Here is a 17,501-nt window from a genome sequence, read left to right as displayed (position 1 = left end):
CAACAAGAATGGTTCAATCGGTCAACCAAACAATTGGGGCCTATGGTCCAACATCTAGGATTCCCTCTCGGGCTCACCTAAACACCGCCTACCCAACCCCGCCTCGGTGGTCGAGGTCATCCCTAACCTAGTCATCATCACATACAAGCTCACTCTCGCGTAACTAGCATGCAACACAAAATAGGGTCTTAGAGGTGATCAATCTCTAATTCCTAACAACTAAAACCTAGGTTGGAATCAATTGAAAAACTTCTCAATCTACCCAATCTTGCACCACATATCATTCATTTCATCATTAGTTCATCATTTCCCCCTCCCCTAGCTAGAAACCTAGCCTAGAGAAGGAAGGGTCATACCAAAGCACACAAGAACATTAACAAAAGCAAAAACTAAGTTTAATGAGAGAAACATGGCTAAAACCAGAAAATAGGATGATTAAACTTTACTAAAGAAGTTAACTTTGAAGAGAATATGTTAAGTCTACTTGTAATCTATTCTAAATAGCATGAAATCTAAGCAAATAAGGATAATATTATACTAATAGCAAGAAAATAAAGGATCAAAACCAGAAATTGCAAGTTTAAACAAGGAGGCAACTAAGATATTAAACTATTCTATTGACTTGAAATAACAACTAAAGATAAGCTAAAACTAATTAAAATAGATAAATAAAGCAATAAATAAAGAGTAGGGATAGAAATAATACCAAAAGATTTAATCTTGGATTGAAAATGAAAGAGAGTGACAAGAGTAGTGTTTTAGATCTAATGAGGAACTAAACCCTAACTAATCTAAAGTGCAAAAGAAAGAAAAAAAACAATAAGCTGAAATCTGATTTTCTATCTCTACATACCTCTCTCCCCCCAATTACAAGGAAGAGAGGTATTTATACCCTCCTCTAAAACCTAACCCAAATCAAGGCCCAAAATTTTAGGCATCACGTGCAGAGTAAAATAATTAGAGCCGTCGGCCTACGCGTGTAGCAGAGTTCAAATCGGTCAGGGGAACACGGAGCGCCCGCTCTAAGGCCAGAGCGCCCGCTCTGAATTCTCGCAGAAAATGCTCTGATTATTCTAGGAGCTAGAGCGCCCGCTTCAACATTAGAGCGCCCGCTCTGAGGGTTGGGTACTTGGTTTTTCTGCAGCAAGGAATACAGAGCGCCCGCTCCATATCTAGAGCGCCCGCTCTGAACTCTTCTTTCCTTCATATTTTGGGCTCTAATGCTCCAATCCCTTTGACTCAAAAGCATGCCTAATCCTTGCATCCAATCCTTGCTTTCTTAGCCACGGGAGGACCTGTAAGATGGAAAACACAAATCATAGAAAAGGTTCTAATAGGAGCAAATTGAAATGGGTTAAAGGAGAGGGAATAAAACCTTAGGAAATGAGCCAAAAATGACTCAAAACCACTCCAAGTAACAAATATGCTCAATAATAACAAAACTAAGCTAAAATAGAGGAAAAAGGGCAAACAAAGGGCTCAATCGGGGAAGAAACGAAGTAGAAAAGTGGGCCAAATGGCCACTGATCAAATTCCCCCCAACTAAGTCCTTTGCTCGTCCTCGAGCGAAGTAAAATAAGCAAACAAAAATAACAAAAGCATAAGTCTATACACTAACTCACTTTCGTAGGAATCACGGTCGTTTTTAGCGTAAACGACAAGCCATTTAAACCCCCAAGTCACTTAGGAGGACGAGTATGCTCTCGTGAGGGTTTTCGAGAGAGATTAACCCACAACTTCGCACTAAATCAAGGCAAGGTTTTTAGAGACAAATAGAAAAATAGAAAAATAAAAAGGGAAAGAAACACAAACATGAATGGTTGAACTTTCACTACAATGCAATCACAAGGATGCGCAAGCTTCTTGACAAGATAGGTGGACAAGCTAGCTAATGCTCCTGGTTGAAGGCCACATAGCTCATGCTCAAAAGCTTGGACTATAAAGATCCTATCCTCCAATTTTCCCTCACCAAGGCAACCTTCCTCATCTCGATCATGTACACTAGGCGGCTAGTCGTCTCGAATTCCACAAGAGAATTAGGAGAACAACAAGGAGGTGGGCAAGGTAGGATTGCCCTAACTTAGTAAATGCAAATCCAATCTAAAAGCTCGACCCATGACTCTCTCCACCGACATTGACTCAATCACTCAAGGTCCAAAGGGCTTTTAAGGTGCAATGAAATGGCTTGGGGTAAGGGTTAATTCTGGCTGGTGGTGTAAGCTCCTAAGAGTGAAACATTAATGAATCGAGCAAAACCAAGGCCAACTAACCTTAGTTGGTGGGTATTATACCCCCCAACTAACTCTAAACTATATACAAGATCGATGCCTTACTTATGCATTCTTATTCCAACTTTTTTTTTTTTTTTTTTTTTTTTTTTTTTTTTTATACCAAAAGATTTAATTGGGGAAACAAACACGTCCCTTGCAATTTACATTATAGACATCCACTATGCCAAACTTTTAACTTAGATACAAAGCCAAGCTCGAGTTTCACTCATTTCTGTAAAGGTGAAAATAAAATTAGGTTCATAAGGCTTGTAATGCGGGTAGACAAAAAGTGGAAGGCTCAAGGGGGTACGCAAAAGGTGAATGTAAACCCAAAAACCTGAAATTTGAAAGTAAAGGTGTCCTAGGAAATAAAAAAAAGGATCTAAAAAGAACGAAAAATTATGCCCTTATCCCGAAATGAATGCCTTTATCATCCTATGAGTCGATTCGGTCGCAGTCTCAAGAGTCAAATGGAGCGAGTTTTAGATCAAGTAGCAAAACACTAAGTCTCCAAATTTCTAGCCACCTAGCTTTCATTCACAAGATGAGCTACGCCCACAACCACAAACCGAGGACAAAAGGGATCAAGGCCTAAATAGCCCAAGATATGTCCAATAGGAGTCATTTGAGCAATGAAGCTATGTGATTTTCAACCAAAACATTAAAGACCTTGTAAACCTATCAAACCAAGGAACCAACTCATATATGTTCATACATTGTAGCTACTAATTCAGCCAAACACAAAACAAAGTTTTAACACTTGCCTTGGATAACACTAAGAGAAAGAAAAAGAAAAAGAAAACATTGAAGAGCAACAAGAGAAGTAGGACTTCGTTTGGAATAAATTCCATAAGTGGGGGCGGTAGAAGGTACGTGAATTGAATGCACGTCCTCCTAGGCATAAAGCCGGGCGCCTCTCACGAGGTGTGAACCTCGCCCCGTTGCTACTCTTCAACAAAAATAGAAAGGAAGGGATAGAAGGATAGAAGAGGAACTCAAGAATGAAAGCATCAATTCACACAATTCTCAGTACACAATTCCAAGTATGCAAACATCCATGAATCAATCAACTTAATCCTAACTCCGCTCCTAGGAACTAAGCAAGATAAAATAAATAGAAGAGAGTTTGAAAAGATCTCACCGGAGCCATGCCAATCCAAAACATAAAAAGAATGATGGGTTCCAAGTCAACCAACCTTGGCTCCTTCCAAAAGTAGTATACAACCTGCCAAAAAGTGAGAAATACCAGAACTCCAAAGCAAAAAGATTAGAAAACAAAATAAAGAAGAAAAAGGAAAAGTGATCATGTATAATACAAACCAACAGATACAAGCCAACAGACTATTAAGCACAAGCAAGCATAGGAAAGGCTGCTCATCCCCAAAATGATCTTTTCATTTGCCCCTAGATATGAAAATGCTAAGGCACCCCCCCAACTAAAACCAGGCACCGTCTCGGTGCGATAAAACATGTAATAGTCAAGGGTGGGGGGGGGTCAAAAGAAATGATCATCTATTCCTCAGAGTCTTCCTCTTCCTCTCCCTCTACAACTACAGGGGGCGCCTAATCATAATCAACATCGCATGGCGGCCCATATGGCTCCCACCCACCGTAATAACCGGGGGGAAAGCCGTCGCCCTGATAAGGATAGGCGGGATCACCGAGGTAATCACACCCACCTGGGCGCTGGTAGTTGTAGGGGGGGAAGGAGTGGGGAGGGTCATGCAGGGTACCGGGGCCTTGCCAATAGGGGTATTGGCCGCCGGTACGAGGAATGGGGTTCCCATTGTCATCTACCTGAGGGGGCTCCCAATTCGGGACAGGCCCGTGCTGCGGAGGGTAGTAGGGGTAGTTGACACATGGGCTAAAATGTCCCTGGTCCACATGGTAATCATAAATATGGTTTTGATAAATATCAAAAGTGGGACCAGGAGACTGAGCAGGGGCCTCCTCTCTTTCCCTAGGCCGGGCTTGAGCAAGGTTCCTAACCTCCAGAGTGAGGCTAGCGAAAGCTTGCTCAATATTAAATGCAGAAGAGGAAGAGGGCTCACCTCCCCCCGAGAACTGGGGGGGCTGCTGAAGATGCTGTTGTGCCTGAGAAATAAATTGTTGAAATTGCTCTTGTTGCTGCTGCTGAAACTGTTGCTGCTGTTGCTCTTGATGTTGCTGGAATTGTTGTTGTTGCCGCCTCGCTTGCCTGATTTCATTTCTATGATCAATCTCGGGCTGGAAGAGGTCATTCTCGTGAATTTGCTCCATAGGGACTTGCCATGGTAACTCAGTTCCCGGGGGCGGATTCATCATGAACGGACATGGCATGTAGCACCAAGGGACGTCTCGGATCCGCCAAATGAAGGCCTTACCCGTGACTCTCGTGGAATCCGAAATGAATTGCATTCTTTTCATCTTCTCTATGTTCAATTCAGCTGCCATGTTCAAGCTCTCCATCTGCTGCAGCTGGGTCTTGTATCTGTACTTGAAGGCGATATACGTGACCATCCCTCCCATAAAGATAGGACCAGTCAAGAGGGGGGAGTCCCTTATTGCCTTACATCTCTTGGCAAACAGATACCCTAGATTGATCTTGTGCTCCGGGGTGGCAGGTGGGTAAAGAAGCGCACCCTCGGTAGCTCTCCAAAGAAGATATAACTCTTGATCGCTCATTTTACCTAGATCTTTTCTGGAGAAGAAAATATATGCAAGCATCCGGTGAAAGTACCGTAAGGCGGCATGGTGGATCTCTGAGGCCTTGGAGGAGTTTGATTGGAATTCTCTAGCCCCACTCGTGATTCGGGCCCAAAATTCTTGCGGACTGTACCCCTCTATATAACCTTGACCGTCAAGTCCGGAGGTATCCAAGATTCGAGCATTTGGGTCCCAACCAAATAGTTCATTGAAAGCACGGAGGGTAATGTGGCGGCCTTTGTTGAACAACCGGAATTTTACTTTGAATGCATCAATGCCTTCCATACCCTCTTCTTGATTTAACTCGAAGCTAGCAAGAAACTCCAATGTTAGGGGGCGGTAAGTTAGAGGCGGTTGGGTGGGGTAGTAGTAGGAAGTATCTGCGGTGATGTAATCATTTGGCAATCTACAATCCAAGAACGCATCAAACCCCAGATTCACTGCAAGCTCCCTAACCTTCTCGTCTATTCCAATCATATAACAGTCGTGTTGGGAATAGAAGAGAGTTGGATTAATTGCCCTCCTATCCAATGCGGCCAATTTGGTCCTTTGGGCCGCATGTGGCAGGGTAATGTTGAATTGAGTGGGTTGAGCATGCCCACCACTACTACCGGCACCAATACTTTCTCCTACATTACCACTCCTTGGTTCGGCTCTTTGTCTCTTTGAACCGCCAGCCATTTCTTACAACAACAATATAGAAATTTTCCAAAGCAACACACCACAACAACCCAACAATTTCCAACAATTCTACACAATGACCACAAAAACAAAACTCTCCAAAACTTTGCACAACCACCAATTCTAAAACCAAAACTTTCTACAAACCAAAACCTAGCAAAAATCCACAATAATTTTCCCTTGCCAAAGCACCACAACAAACAACACACTACAATTCACAACAAATTTTCACCACATAAAACACAAAACCCATTCATTCACCATCAATTCTCCAATTAAGCCAACCTTAATAAGCAAATATCCAAAGAAATAGGGAAAATTAACTTAGTAAGAGTAGGATTATACCAACAATTGGAGACAAATTAGCCTAGAGTTGAAATTGAAGAAGAACCCGACTTGGCCCGACGCGAACCCGGTAGAACCCGCTTCAATTCTTGATGAAATCCGGACTAGGTGCTGAATTCTTGATGGAGATGTATGATTTTTGGAGATAGGGGATGAATAATTTGTGAATTTTAGAGGAATTCGTAGTTGGAAGGTGGAGATTTGGAGGAGATGAAGGTTTGGTTATGGAGGAAGAAGTTGAGGGAGTTTGAGGTGAGAGAAGGGATAGGGATAGGGAGTTTGAGGTGAGAATTTGGGTGCTCAAAATTAAAAGGGGATAAAACGCAAAGTCTGAAATGAGGGTCGGAGCTGGCGCTCTAAGGGTAGAGCGGCCGCTCTAACATTTCGCTGAAAAATCAGGTTTCTGGGTTGAAAATCAAAGCGCCCGCTCTAAGACCAGGGCGCCCGCTCTAATGCTGCGCAATTTTCCCACACTTAGTCAATTTCTCACCCAAAACTCAGAGCTCCCGCTCTCTGACCAGAGCGCCCGCTCTATCTTCTCGGATTTTAGCACCAAAAATGTAGAATTTCTGAGGGACCTTCAAAGCGCCCGCTCTACACCCAGAGCGCCCGCTCTAAATTCTCGAAATTTTCCTTCCTTAGCCCCCTTAAAATCAGAGCGCCCGCTCTACACCCAGAGCGCCCGCTCTAAATTCTCGGATTTTGGCCTCAAGTATTCTGAATAATTCCCAATGATGCAGAGCGCCCGCCCTCTGTTTAGAGCGCCCGCTCTAGACTGTCGGATTTTTGGCTTTAAAAGCATTATTTCCCAAACCTGCAAACACTCAAATATCACTCAAACCAAAATCGTTAGTACTTCTATAGGATGCGACCTAAGTACCCGACTCAACCATTGATTGGTTGAGCCAAGAGGTCGTGCCCTTCGGTTTATAGCATTTTGCCTAACGATAACCAACATAAACCATCCCCTCTTTGGGGAAAAATCCTCCGGATTTTTGCAAAGTACTTAAAACAAAAAGTAACTAAAGAGATAGTTCAAAGAAAAATATTCACAATATACTACAAAGCATGCTAGTTTAACGTCCCTAGCTTGACGTTACGTCACGAGCAATAAAGTTAAGGGGGAGGAACGGTGTGGACCGTCCCAAGCATTAGGCAACCGATCTTTCCAATATCTCCTTCATCATAGTATCTTTTGATCCGTTGCCCATTAACCATGAACCGGCTCCCATCTTCATGATTTTCCAATTCGAACGAGCCATAGGGGGTTACTTTGGTGATTGTAAACGGCCCCACCCATTTGGACTTGAGATTCCCGGGAAAGAGTCGGAGACGTGAGTTGAAGAGAAGAACCTTGTTACCCACCTCGAAGTCACGATCTCAAATCCTTTTGTCGTGCCACCTCTTGGTTTGTTCTTTGTAGAGTCTAGAGCTCTCATAAGCATCATACCTCAACTCTTCCAACTCGTTGAGCTTGAATAACCTCTTTTCTCCGGCCAAGTGAAGGTCCATGTTGAGTTCCTTTACAGCCCACCATGCCTTGTACTCCAATTCCACCGGAAGGTGGCATCCCTTACCATAGACAAGTCGATATGGCGTGGTGCCAATCGGTGTCTTGTAAGCGGTCCGTAAGGCCCATAGTACATCATCCAGTCTTAGGGACCAATCTTTTCTAGACTTGTTGACCATCCTCTCGAGCAAACTCTTAATTTCTCTGTTGGACACCTCCACTTGCCCTTGGGTTTGTGGATGGTAAGGGAGTCCAACCTTATGATGTACCCCATATTTCTTCAAAAGTGCTTCGAGTTGTTTCTTGGCGAAATGAGATCCGCCATCACTAATTAGGCACCGTGGCACCCCAAATCTAGGAAAGATGATCTTCTTGAGCAACTTCAACACTACCTTGTGGTCATTTGTGGGTGATGGTATCGCTTCCACCCATTTAGTCACATAATCCACAGCCACAAGGATATACAAATTCCCACATGAGGAGACAAACGGACCCATGAAGTCCACTCCCCATACATCAAATGGCTCAACTTCTAAGATTGATTGTTGCGGCATTTCATTTCTCTTTGTGATTCCTCCCATCCTTTGGCATCGGTCACATCGAAGGATGAACTTGTGAACATCTTTGCGCATAGTTGGCCACCAAAGCTTGCAACCTAGGATCCTTGCCATGGTCTTGTTGACACCTCCATGACCTCCACAAGGTAGTGAATGACAATGTTCCATAATACCTTCCATCTCATGATTTGCCACACATTTCCGGAACAAACCGTCACTACACTTCTTGTACAAGCTTGGATCATCCCAAAAATACCTCTTAACTTCCTTGAAGAACCTCTTCCTTTGTCGAGCATCATAGTCATGAGGTACCACCCCGCTTGCTAAATAATTTGCAATATCAGCGAACCAAGGGATGGTGTTGGTAACGATCGCCATAAGAGAGTCATCTCGAAGCTCATCATCGATGGGATCCTCTTTGTCAAGGTAAGAAGGGTGGTCTAACGGCAACCTTGAGAGGTGGTCAGCCACTAGGTTCTCACTTCCTTTCTTATCCCGTATTTCAATGTCAAATTCTTGTAAGAGAAGGACCCATCGGATTAGACGCGGCTTAGCATCCTTTTTGCTCATCAAATACTTCACCGCGGAGTGATCGGTGTAGACAATGGCCTTGTTGCACACCAAATAGGGTCTAAACTTGTCAAAAGCGAAGACCACCGCCAAAATTTCCTTCTCCAAGGTGGTGTAATTCTTTTGTGCCGTATCTAAAGTCCGGCTTGCATAAGAGATCACATTCAATTTCTTTTCTTTCCTTTGCCCAAGGACTGCTCCAACTGCATTATCACTCGCGTCACACATTAGTTCAAACGGGAGTTCCCAATTCGGTGCTTGCACTATAGGCGCATTCACTAAAGCATTTTTCAAGGTTTCAAATGCCTTAGTGCAAGCATCATCGAATTTGAACTCCACCTCTTTTTGAAGTAAACTCGTCAAAGGTCTCGCTATTTGTGCAAAATCTTTGATAAATCGGCGATAGAAGCCGGCGTGCCCCAAGAAGGCACGTACCCCGGTCACCGATGATGGTGGGGGTAGCTTTTCTATCGCCGAGACCTTTGCCGGATCTACCTCAATACCATTAATGGACACTTTATGCCCGAGGACAATGCCCTCCTCGACCATAAAATGGCACTTTTCCCAATTCAACACAAGGTTCGTCTCTTGACACCTCTTTAAAACCTTTTCGAGATTGTGCAAGCATAGGTCAAAAGACGAACCACAAACACTGAAATCATCCATGAAAACTTCTATTGCATTTTCGATCATATCAGAAAAGATTGCTGTCATACATCGTTGGAAAGTCGATGGGGCATTGCACAATCCGAAGGGCATCCTTCGGTAGGCAAATGTCCCAAATGGACAAGTGAAGGTTGTTTTATGTTGGTCATCCGGGTGAATTGGGATTTGAAAGAAACCCGAATAACCATCAAGAAAACAATAGTGTGAATGCTTCACCAACCTTTCCAACATTTGATCGATAAATGGCAAGGGGAAATGATCTTTTCTAGTGGCTTTATTAAGCCTCCTATAGTCAATGCACATTCTCCACCCCGTGACAGTGCGGGTGGAGATATCATTCCCCTTGTCATCTTGTATGATGGTCATGCCTCCCTTTTTGGGAACCACATGAACCGGGCTCACCCATTTGCTATCGGAGATAGCATAAATGATCCCCGCTTCACGTAGTTTGAGGATTTCCTTCTTAACCACTTCTTTCAAAGTCGGATTCAACCGCCTTTGAGGTTCAATGGAAGAGGCATGATCATCCTCAAGATGAATGCGATGCATACACAAGCTAGGGCTAATCCCCTTAATATCATCAATGCTATACCCGATAACACTCCTATATTTTTTTAAAATCTCAATTAATTTTTGCAATGAGGTGTCATCGAGGTTAGCATTGACAATAATAGGATGTAAGCAATCATCATCCAAATAAGCATATTTGAGAGAAGGAGGGAGGGGTTTTAGTTCTACCTTGGGAGGAGGCGTGGAACTCTCCTCCTTAGACTCACTTTAGATCGATGGGAGCTCATCCACGGCTCCTTGAGTCTCGGGATGAGTTTCACCTTCAAGGCTTTCAACCTCCAAGGCACACAAAGATTCTCCTTCACCCACCTCCTCACATGGGAGGTCTTCATCACCCTTGTCTTTAATTACCTCATGAGACTTCACCAATTCATCAAGTTCGGAGTCCACCAAGTCCACCCGCCAAATCTTCTCTACCATAGGTTGCTTCAAAGTCTTTGAGAATTCAAACTTGTACTTCTCATTGGCCACCTCACATGTAATGGTATTATCTTTGCAATTGACGACCGCTCCCATGGTCTTGAGTGCCTCTCTTCCAAGGATAAGAGGAGTATGAGGGTCCACCTCCATATCCATCACCACAAAATCGCAAGGCACAAACAAATTCCCAATCTTGATAGGAACGTCTTCTAACTCACCGCATGGGAATTTTGTGGACCGGTCGGCTAATTGAATCACCTTTCTTGAAGGTATCATCTCGAACTTGAGCTTCTTTGCAATGGATAGTGGCATGAGGCTCACACTTGCCCCAAGATCGGCTAATGCACCCGTGGTCTCCATATCACCAATCTTGACCGGAAGAGTGAAGCTTCCCGGATCACATTGCTTGGTAGGCAAGGTTCTTTGCACTAGGGCACTAACTTGATGAGGAAGAGTGATACACTCATCACTTAGCTTCTTTTTGTTGGAGAGGAGTTCCTTGAGGAATTTTGCATAGGGTGGAATTTGAGTCATGGCTTCAAGGAATGGAATGTTGATGTGAAGTGACTTGAGCATAGCCATAAACTTGTTGTACTTGTCATTCAATCTCCTCTCAACAATCCTCTCGGGATAAGGCGGTGGTGGTTCAAACCTTGATGGTTGATAAGATGTTGATGGTTGCTTGTCTTTCCCAACTTCCTTGCTCTTTTCACTACCTTCACCCTTCTTCTTCTCAATGCTTCCTTCAACACTATTGTCAATTATTTGACCTTGGCTATCTCCATTGACCTCTTCAACCACTTGCTCTTCACCCTCCTTGTTGTGCTCCGGATGATCACTCCTAGGCCCCTCATAAGACTTTCCGGACCTAAGAGAGATAGCTTTGATATGATGGGTGGTAGCCGGGTTGGTAGTAGGTTGGCCCGGGAGCTTCTCATTGGCTAGATTGGTCACCCTCTCGGCGAGTTGAGCCACTTGATTATCCATCATCTTTTGATGTGCGGTGACCTCTTGATGCCTTTGATCCGCTTTTCGCTTACTATTGGTTATTCTTTGATCCATGGCGGATAGGCTTGATTGGATTCTATTGAGAGTTTCCATGAGCATTTGTTGATTAGGATCATTTTGCATGGAAGGGTTGGGTTGGAAATTCTGAAATTGGTTGGGTGGTCCTTGCTTGAATGGTGCTCTAGGGTGATTGCTAGCATTTGGATTTGGAAAGGGAGCCATTTGACCCGTGTTGTGGCTTGGGCCACTTGCATCTTGAAATCTACTACCATAATTGGCATTGGGGGCTCTCCAATTATCACGTTGATTGTTCATGTACCCCATTGCCGCTACATGTTCGGGGTCTCGACCACCACAATATGATATATCATGGTTGGTACCCCCACAATTCTCACAAGAGAAAGAGTGTACTTGATTGGTGGAGGAAGATGAAGACCCTTGGCTATTTCCCAGCTTCTTGTCAATGACTTGTTCCATAAGAGCCTTGAGTGAACCTTGATCAAGCTCGAATTTGCCCGAAGCTCTCTCTTCACCTCTTCTTCTTCCACCACTCGTAGAATAGTACCTCACAACTTCCTCTATGGTGTCCTCCAATTGAGCTTGAGGCACCTTGCTAATATGTCCACCACATCCGGAATTCAAATTTTGCTTGGGTATGTCGTCAAGACCATCATAGAAGAACTTGATGAGAAGTTGCTTGTCAAACTCATGGTGTGGGCAAGCTCTCACATACTCTTTAAACCGGTCCCAAGCTTCCCCCAAAGATTCATACCTTTCTTGCCTAAATGATGAAATTTTCTGCCTCAATTCGGTTGATTTGTCTTCGGGAATGAACTTGTTCAAGAAAGCTTTGGCCGTGTCTCTCCATGAGGCCAACGAGCCGGGCTTTAGGTTTTTGAGCCACCTATAAGCCTTGCCTGTGAGCGAATACCAAAAAAGGTGCATCCGGATGTATTCTTGAGTGACTTGGTTGGTTTGGAGTAAAGCACATGTCTCGAGAAATTTGTCCAAATGCTCTATCGGATCTTCATGAGCTGCTCCAGAAAATTGATCTCCACGCACCATTTGAGTGTAGTGCGGGTGGATAGTGAAATTTGTTTCCGTTGTAGGAAGTAGAATCCCACATTGCAATTCATGACTACCCGGATTACCAAAGTCACCAAAAAGAGCGCCATTGGCATCCCCCATGTCTGAAGAAATATCACTAGAAGAATCAAAGAACTCCTCCTCCTCACCCGTTTGTTTAACAAATAGTCTCCTCACTCGCCTTAGAGTGCGGTCAATGTCGAGATCGAGGTCGTGAGTAGGTGGTCCCTGTGATCTTCTAAGCATTCAACACAGCTAAGCAGACAATTAGCGAATGACAACAACAGAGAAATAAATGAAAAATAGAAGGATAGAAGTAGAAAACAATTGAAAAACAAGATAACTAAGCAATAAACAATGTTGCCGTTCCCCGGCAACGGCGCCAAAACTTGATCGGCCCCCTAGGTGTCGTTAGTTCCTAAAGGTCGAGTCAAGAATAAAAAGAAAACCCACGTCCTAAACTAACCAAAGGTAGCATAGTGGAAGAGGGGTCGAATCCTCAGGGAAGGTCAAACGTCTCTTGCTTAGATCACTTATAAGTCAATTGAAAAGGGAGGAATAAATTTTTGATGGATTTATCTATAGCTACTAGGGAAACAAATAAACTAAGAACTAAATTAACAAGCAACAAGCAGAGGTATAAAACTTCGAAAATCAAGGAATAGCAAACACTAGGGGATAGGGGAGAATTCCTAACTAACAATGATTTCAACAATTAGAGGCAACAAGAATGGTTCAATCGGTCAACCAAACAATTGGGGCCTATGGTCCAACATCTAGGATTCCCTCTCGGGCTCACCTAAACACCGCCTACCCAACCCCGCCTCGGTGGTCGAGGTCATCCCTAACCTAGTCATCATCACATACAAGCTCACTCTCGCGTAACTAGCATGCAACACAAAATAGGGTCTTAGAGGTGATCAATCTCTAATTCCTAACAACTAAAACCTAGGTTGGAATCAATTGAAAAACTTCTCAATCTACCCAATCTTGCACCACATATCATTCATTTCATCATTAGTTCATCATTTCCCCCTCCCCTAGCTAGAAACCTAGCCTAGAGAAGGAAGGGTCATACCAAAGCACACAAGAACATTAACAAAAGCAAAAACTAAGTTTAATGAGAGAAACATGGCTAAAACCAGAAAATAGGATGATTAAACTTTACTAAAGAAGTTAACTTTGAAGAGAATATGTTAAGTCTACTTGTAATCTATTCTAAATAGCATGAAATCTAAGCAAATAAGGATAATATTATACTAATAGCAAGAAAATAAAGGATCAAAACCAGAAATTGCAAGTTTAAACAAGGAGGCAACTAAGATATTAAACTATTCTATGACTTGAAATAACAACTAAAGATAAGCTAAAACTAATTAAAATAGATAAATAAAGCAATAAATAAAGAGTAGGGATAGAAATAATACCAAAAGATTTAATCTTGGATTGAAAATGAAAGAGAGTGACAAGAGTAGTGTTTTAGATCTAATGAGGAACTAAACCCTAACTAATCTAAAGTGCAAAAGAAAGAAAAAAAACAATAAGCTGAAATCTGATTTTCTATCTCTACATACCTCTCTCCCCCCAATTACAAGGAAGAGAGGTATTTATACCCTCCTCTAAAACCTAACCCAAATCAAGGCCCAAAATTTTAGGCATCACGTGCAGAGTAAAATAATTAGAGCCGTCGGCCTACGCGTGTAGCAGAGTTCAAATCGGTCAGGGGAACACGGAGCGCCCGCTCTAAGGCCAGAGCGCCCGCTCTGAAGTCTCGCAGAAAATGCTCTGATTATTCTGGGAGCTAGAGCGCCCGCTTCAACATTAGAGCGCCCGCTCTGAGGGTTGGGTACTTGGTTTTTCTGCAGCAAGGAATACAGAGCGCCCGCTCCATATCTAGAGCGCCCGCTCTGAACTCTTCTTTCCTTCATATTTTGGGCTCTAATGCTCCAATCCCTTTGACTCCAAAGCATGCCTAATCCTTGCATCCAATCCTTGCTTTCTTAGCCACGGGAGGACCTGTAAGATGGAAAACACAAATCATAGGAAAGGTTCTAATAGGAGCAAATTGAAATGGGTTAAAGGAGAGGGAATAAAACCTTAGGAAATGAGCCAAAAATGACTCAAAACCACTCCAAGTAACAAATATGCTCAATAATAACAAAACTAAGCTAAAATAGAGGAAAAAGGGCAAACAAAGGGCTCAATCGGGGAAGAAACGAAGTAGAAAAGTGGGCCAAATGGCCACTGATCAAAGCCCAGGCGCACCATGTGTGTGCTAGGCACACCATGGTGTGCTAGGCGAGGCAAGAGTGCCTAGGCGCCATCGCAGCCCTAACATCATGCCTAGGCGCCATCGCAGCCCTAGCATGATGCCTAGGCGCCCTCGCAGCCCTAGCATGATGCCTAGGTGCCATCGCAGCCCTAGCATGATGCCTAGGCGCCATTGCAACCCTAGCACCACACACAGCACCATCGCAGTGCTAGGCGCATGCGTGTGCACCATCGCCTTGCAGCCTCGCAATGTAGCACCGAGCATTCGCATAGCTGTGTGCTGGCGTGCGTGCTTTCTCTTGGCAGCACCAAGCACAGCAAGCTAGCAAGCAGCACTAGCCAGCTAGCTGTGCTTGCTGGGCTAGCTGTGCTAGCTGGCCAGCAAAGCAAGCAGCCAGCTCACCCCATTGCTTGAGGCGGTTTTAGGTGAGTGGGGACCAAAGGCTTGGAGCATGCCTTGGGGAGCAAGACAATGGTCCCCCAAAAGATTCATGGTCCTCACCTAACTCTCTCTCTCCCCTTGACACTTGTTGCATTGTGATTGATTTGATTATTAATTTATTTTGGAATTAAATTAATTATCAAAATTATTCATTCTCCCACATTGGTTGGGAAATGAAGATCAAGGGTTCATTTCCCTATAAATACCAAAGTTTGGGTATTTAGGAAGGAACAACCTTGAGTGGAATTAAAAGGCAACTCTTGATTTGAGTAAACCTTAATTCGTAAAACTCATAGTTTTATTTGTCCGGGTCTCGATTAACCTTCGAGACTTAGGACGCTCGGGTCGGGTTCGAGGGTACGATCCCGTTGGAGACCTCGTATTTTCGGGGTTCAAGTAAGAGCTCATTGTTGAGCGACGCACGCGTCAAAGGTATAATCTTTTATCCTTACTTATGTTTAATTATGTTTTGCTTGTTAATTGCATTTATTACAATATCTTCCTGGTGATTTCTGCAAAAAGAACCGCTTGTTAGAAATCAAACAATAATTACACTATTGCAAAACTATAAAGGCAGCATAAAGATTCCCGGATGCATGCTCTACATACGTCTATCAAACATTGTGCTCTGGCCACAGGCGAACAAGAAGCCTCATCTCATAGTCATTCATGCTTTGGTACCCAATTCTTGGGTAAACTTATTAACTCGCTAGTTGAGAGGGGAGTGGTTGTAAGCTCAAAGAACCCCGGCTCTATTATTTTCTCAAAATCCTCATCCTGAACCTTTGGCAGAGCACATTTCTGACCCAATAGATCCGGCTTCTTATTGTAACAACAATGCTCAAAGTTATCTCGCCGTTTGGGGCAGAAACCAGGTAAAACCCGTTCTTCCAATAAGAAAACTTAGGTAGTTTGTCTAAGGTCATCAAATAATTAGGGTAGGTGGTCAAAGTGTAGTGCATATGGACAAAAGCCTCCCAGCCGGGTTGGAGGTCTTGTATCTCACAGGCGGCAATGTAGCCTAGAATGTTAACCCAAGAATTTGGGGTCAACTGCCACACTCCCAGGCCATATCCTCGATGCATAACCTTTATTACATCATGGAGGGGGAAGCGGATACTGAAAGGAACGGTGTACTTCCAACAAGTGTATTATTCTAATAGAGGGTTCAAAATTATTACAGAGCTAATTCTTCAGTAAGGTCAAGTGATCGGAATGCCTAGGTGGAGGCCGCTTCCGATCAGTAATATTAAGGTACAATTAATATTACAGCTTAATATTAACTAAACCCTTCGGGTCGAACCCAATCGAATAACCGATTCGAGACGACGAATCAATGTGAAGGATTCGATGAGTCGTCGGAGTTTTACGAACACAAACGTCAGATATCGAGCCTAAGGCATCGAGACCGAGCGTCGCAAAATCACAAGCAACAAGTACGAGTATATCCGTAGCATCACATTGGCCTAGCTATGTGAGTTTTAGGCTAGGCTAGTTCATCGCAAGCTTAGCATGGTAGGCGTGCTAGGTGCTTGCGCATATGCTAGCAAGCCATGCGCCCAAGCATCGCAAGGCTAGGCCTTGCTTGCATGCTAGGCGCTGGCGCTAGGCAAGGCCTAGCATCGCTCATCGCACCATCGCAGCACATAGAACAACACTAGGCAGCATCGCTATGTGTGTGTGCATCGCTAGCACAACAACAAGCAATAGCGTGCTTGTGCGTGTGGTTGGCGAGGCAATGCCCAGCATGCGTGGCTCGCTAGCAGCACGCATGTTGGCTATACGCTGAGTGCGAATGCCTTGGGCCAGCACTACGCACCAGCTAGCAAGGCTATGCGTGTGTGTGCGTTGGCTAGGCAGCAGCACTACGCTAAGCAGCGCCCAGCAACCCAGCATCACGCAACAAGCATATGCTGGGCGTGCTGAGACAGTGCGTGTTGGAAGTGCATGCTGGCAACCTTAGCAACCAGGGCAGGCTGCCAGCACAGCTACCCTTGTGGCAGTTTAGGAGAGGTGGGGACCGAGGCCTCAAGGCTTCCCTTTGGGATCAAGGCAATGATCCCCCCCATGTTGTGATGGTTCCAGCAGGTACTTCAAATAACCACTCCTTAGCAGCATCAGCAAGGCAAAAGGAAATGCCTTTAACTTGAGTTGGTCGAGGGTGACACTAGCCGGTTTCATCCCCGCACATGCTATGTGAAATTCCTTCAAAAATATTCTAGCCTCATTCATGTGAACCGAACCCAAGGAGTTTGTATTACGGAAACCTGAAAATGTGGGAAGAGCTCTAATCAACCCCGGCTTGATCTCAATTTCTGCCTCATCGTCTACTATGCATAATAAATTTGGATCAAACGTTGGAGCTGCGAGCTGCTTTAGTGTTTGATAACCCATCTCAAAAATATATTAACCCTCCTCGT

The 17,501-nt window shown here is 44.0% G+C and overlaps 1 protein-coding gene across 1 annotated transcript; it reads right to left on the bottom strand.

Annotated features, from left to right (window-relative positions):
* Positions 1-10,061: 10,061 nt before the first annotated feature.
* On the bottom strand, positions 10,062-12,614 carry LOC110706277. The gene has a single exon (XM_021884173.1). It carries the CDS (start codon positions 12,612-12,614, stop codon positions 10,062-10,064), a length of 2,553 nt encoding a protein of 850 aa, XP_021739865.1.
* Between the last annotated feature and the right edge of the window lie 4,887 nt (positions 12,615-17,501).

This window comes from Chenopodium quinoa, unplaced genomic scaffold, assembly GCF_001683475.1.
Source record: "Chenopodium quinoa cultivar QQ74 unplaced genomic scaffold, ASM168347v1, whole genome shotgun sequence".
Classification (NCBI taxonomy): Eukaryota; Viridiplantae; Streptophyta; class Magnoliopsida; order Caryophyllales; family Amaranthaceae; genus Chenopodium; species Chenopodium quinoa.
The sequence above is the reverse complement of the archived record's forward strand: the minus strand, read 5'-3'. Positions and strand labels throughout refer to the sequence as shown.

Coding starts and splice junctions, on each gene's coding strand:
- LOC110706277 (XM_021884173.1), bottom strand. CDS start 12,614: ATGCTTAGAAGATCACAGGGACCACCTACTCACGACCTCGATCTCGAC.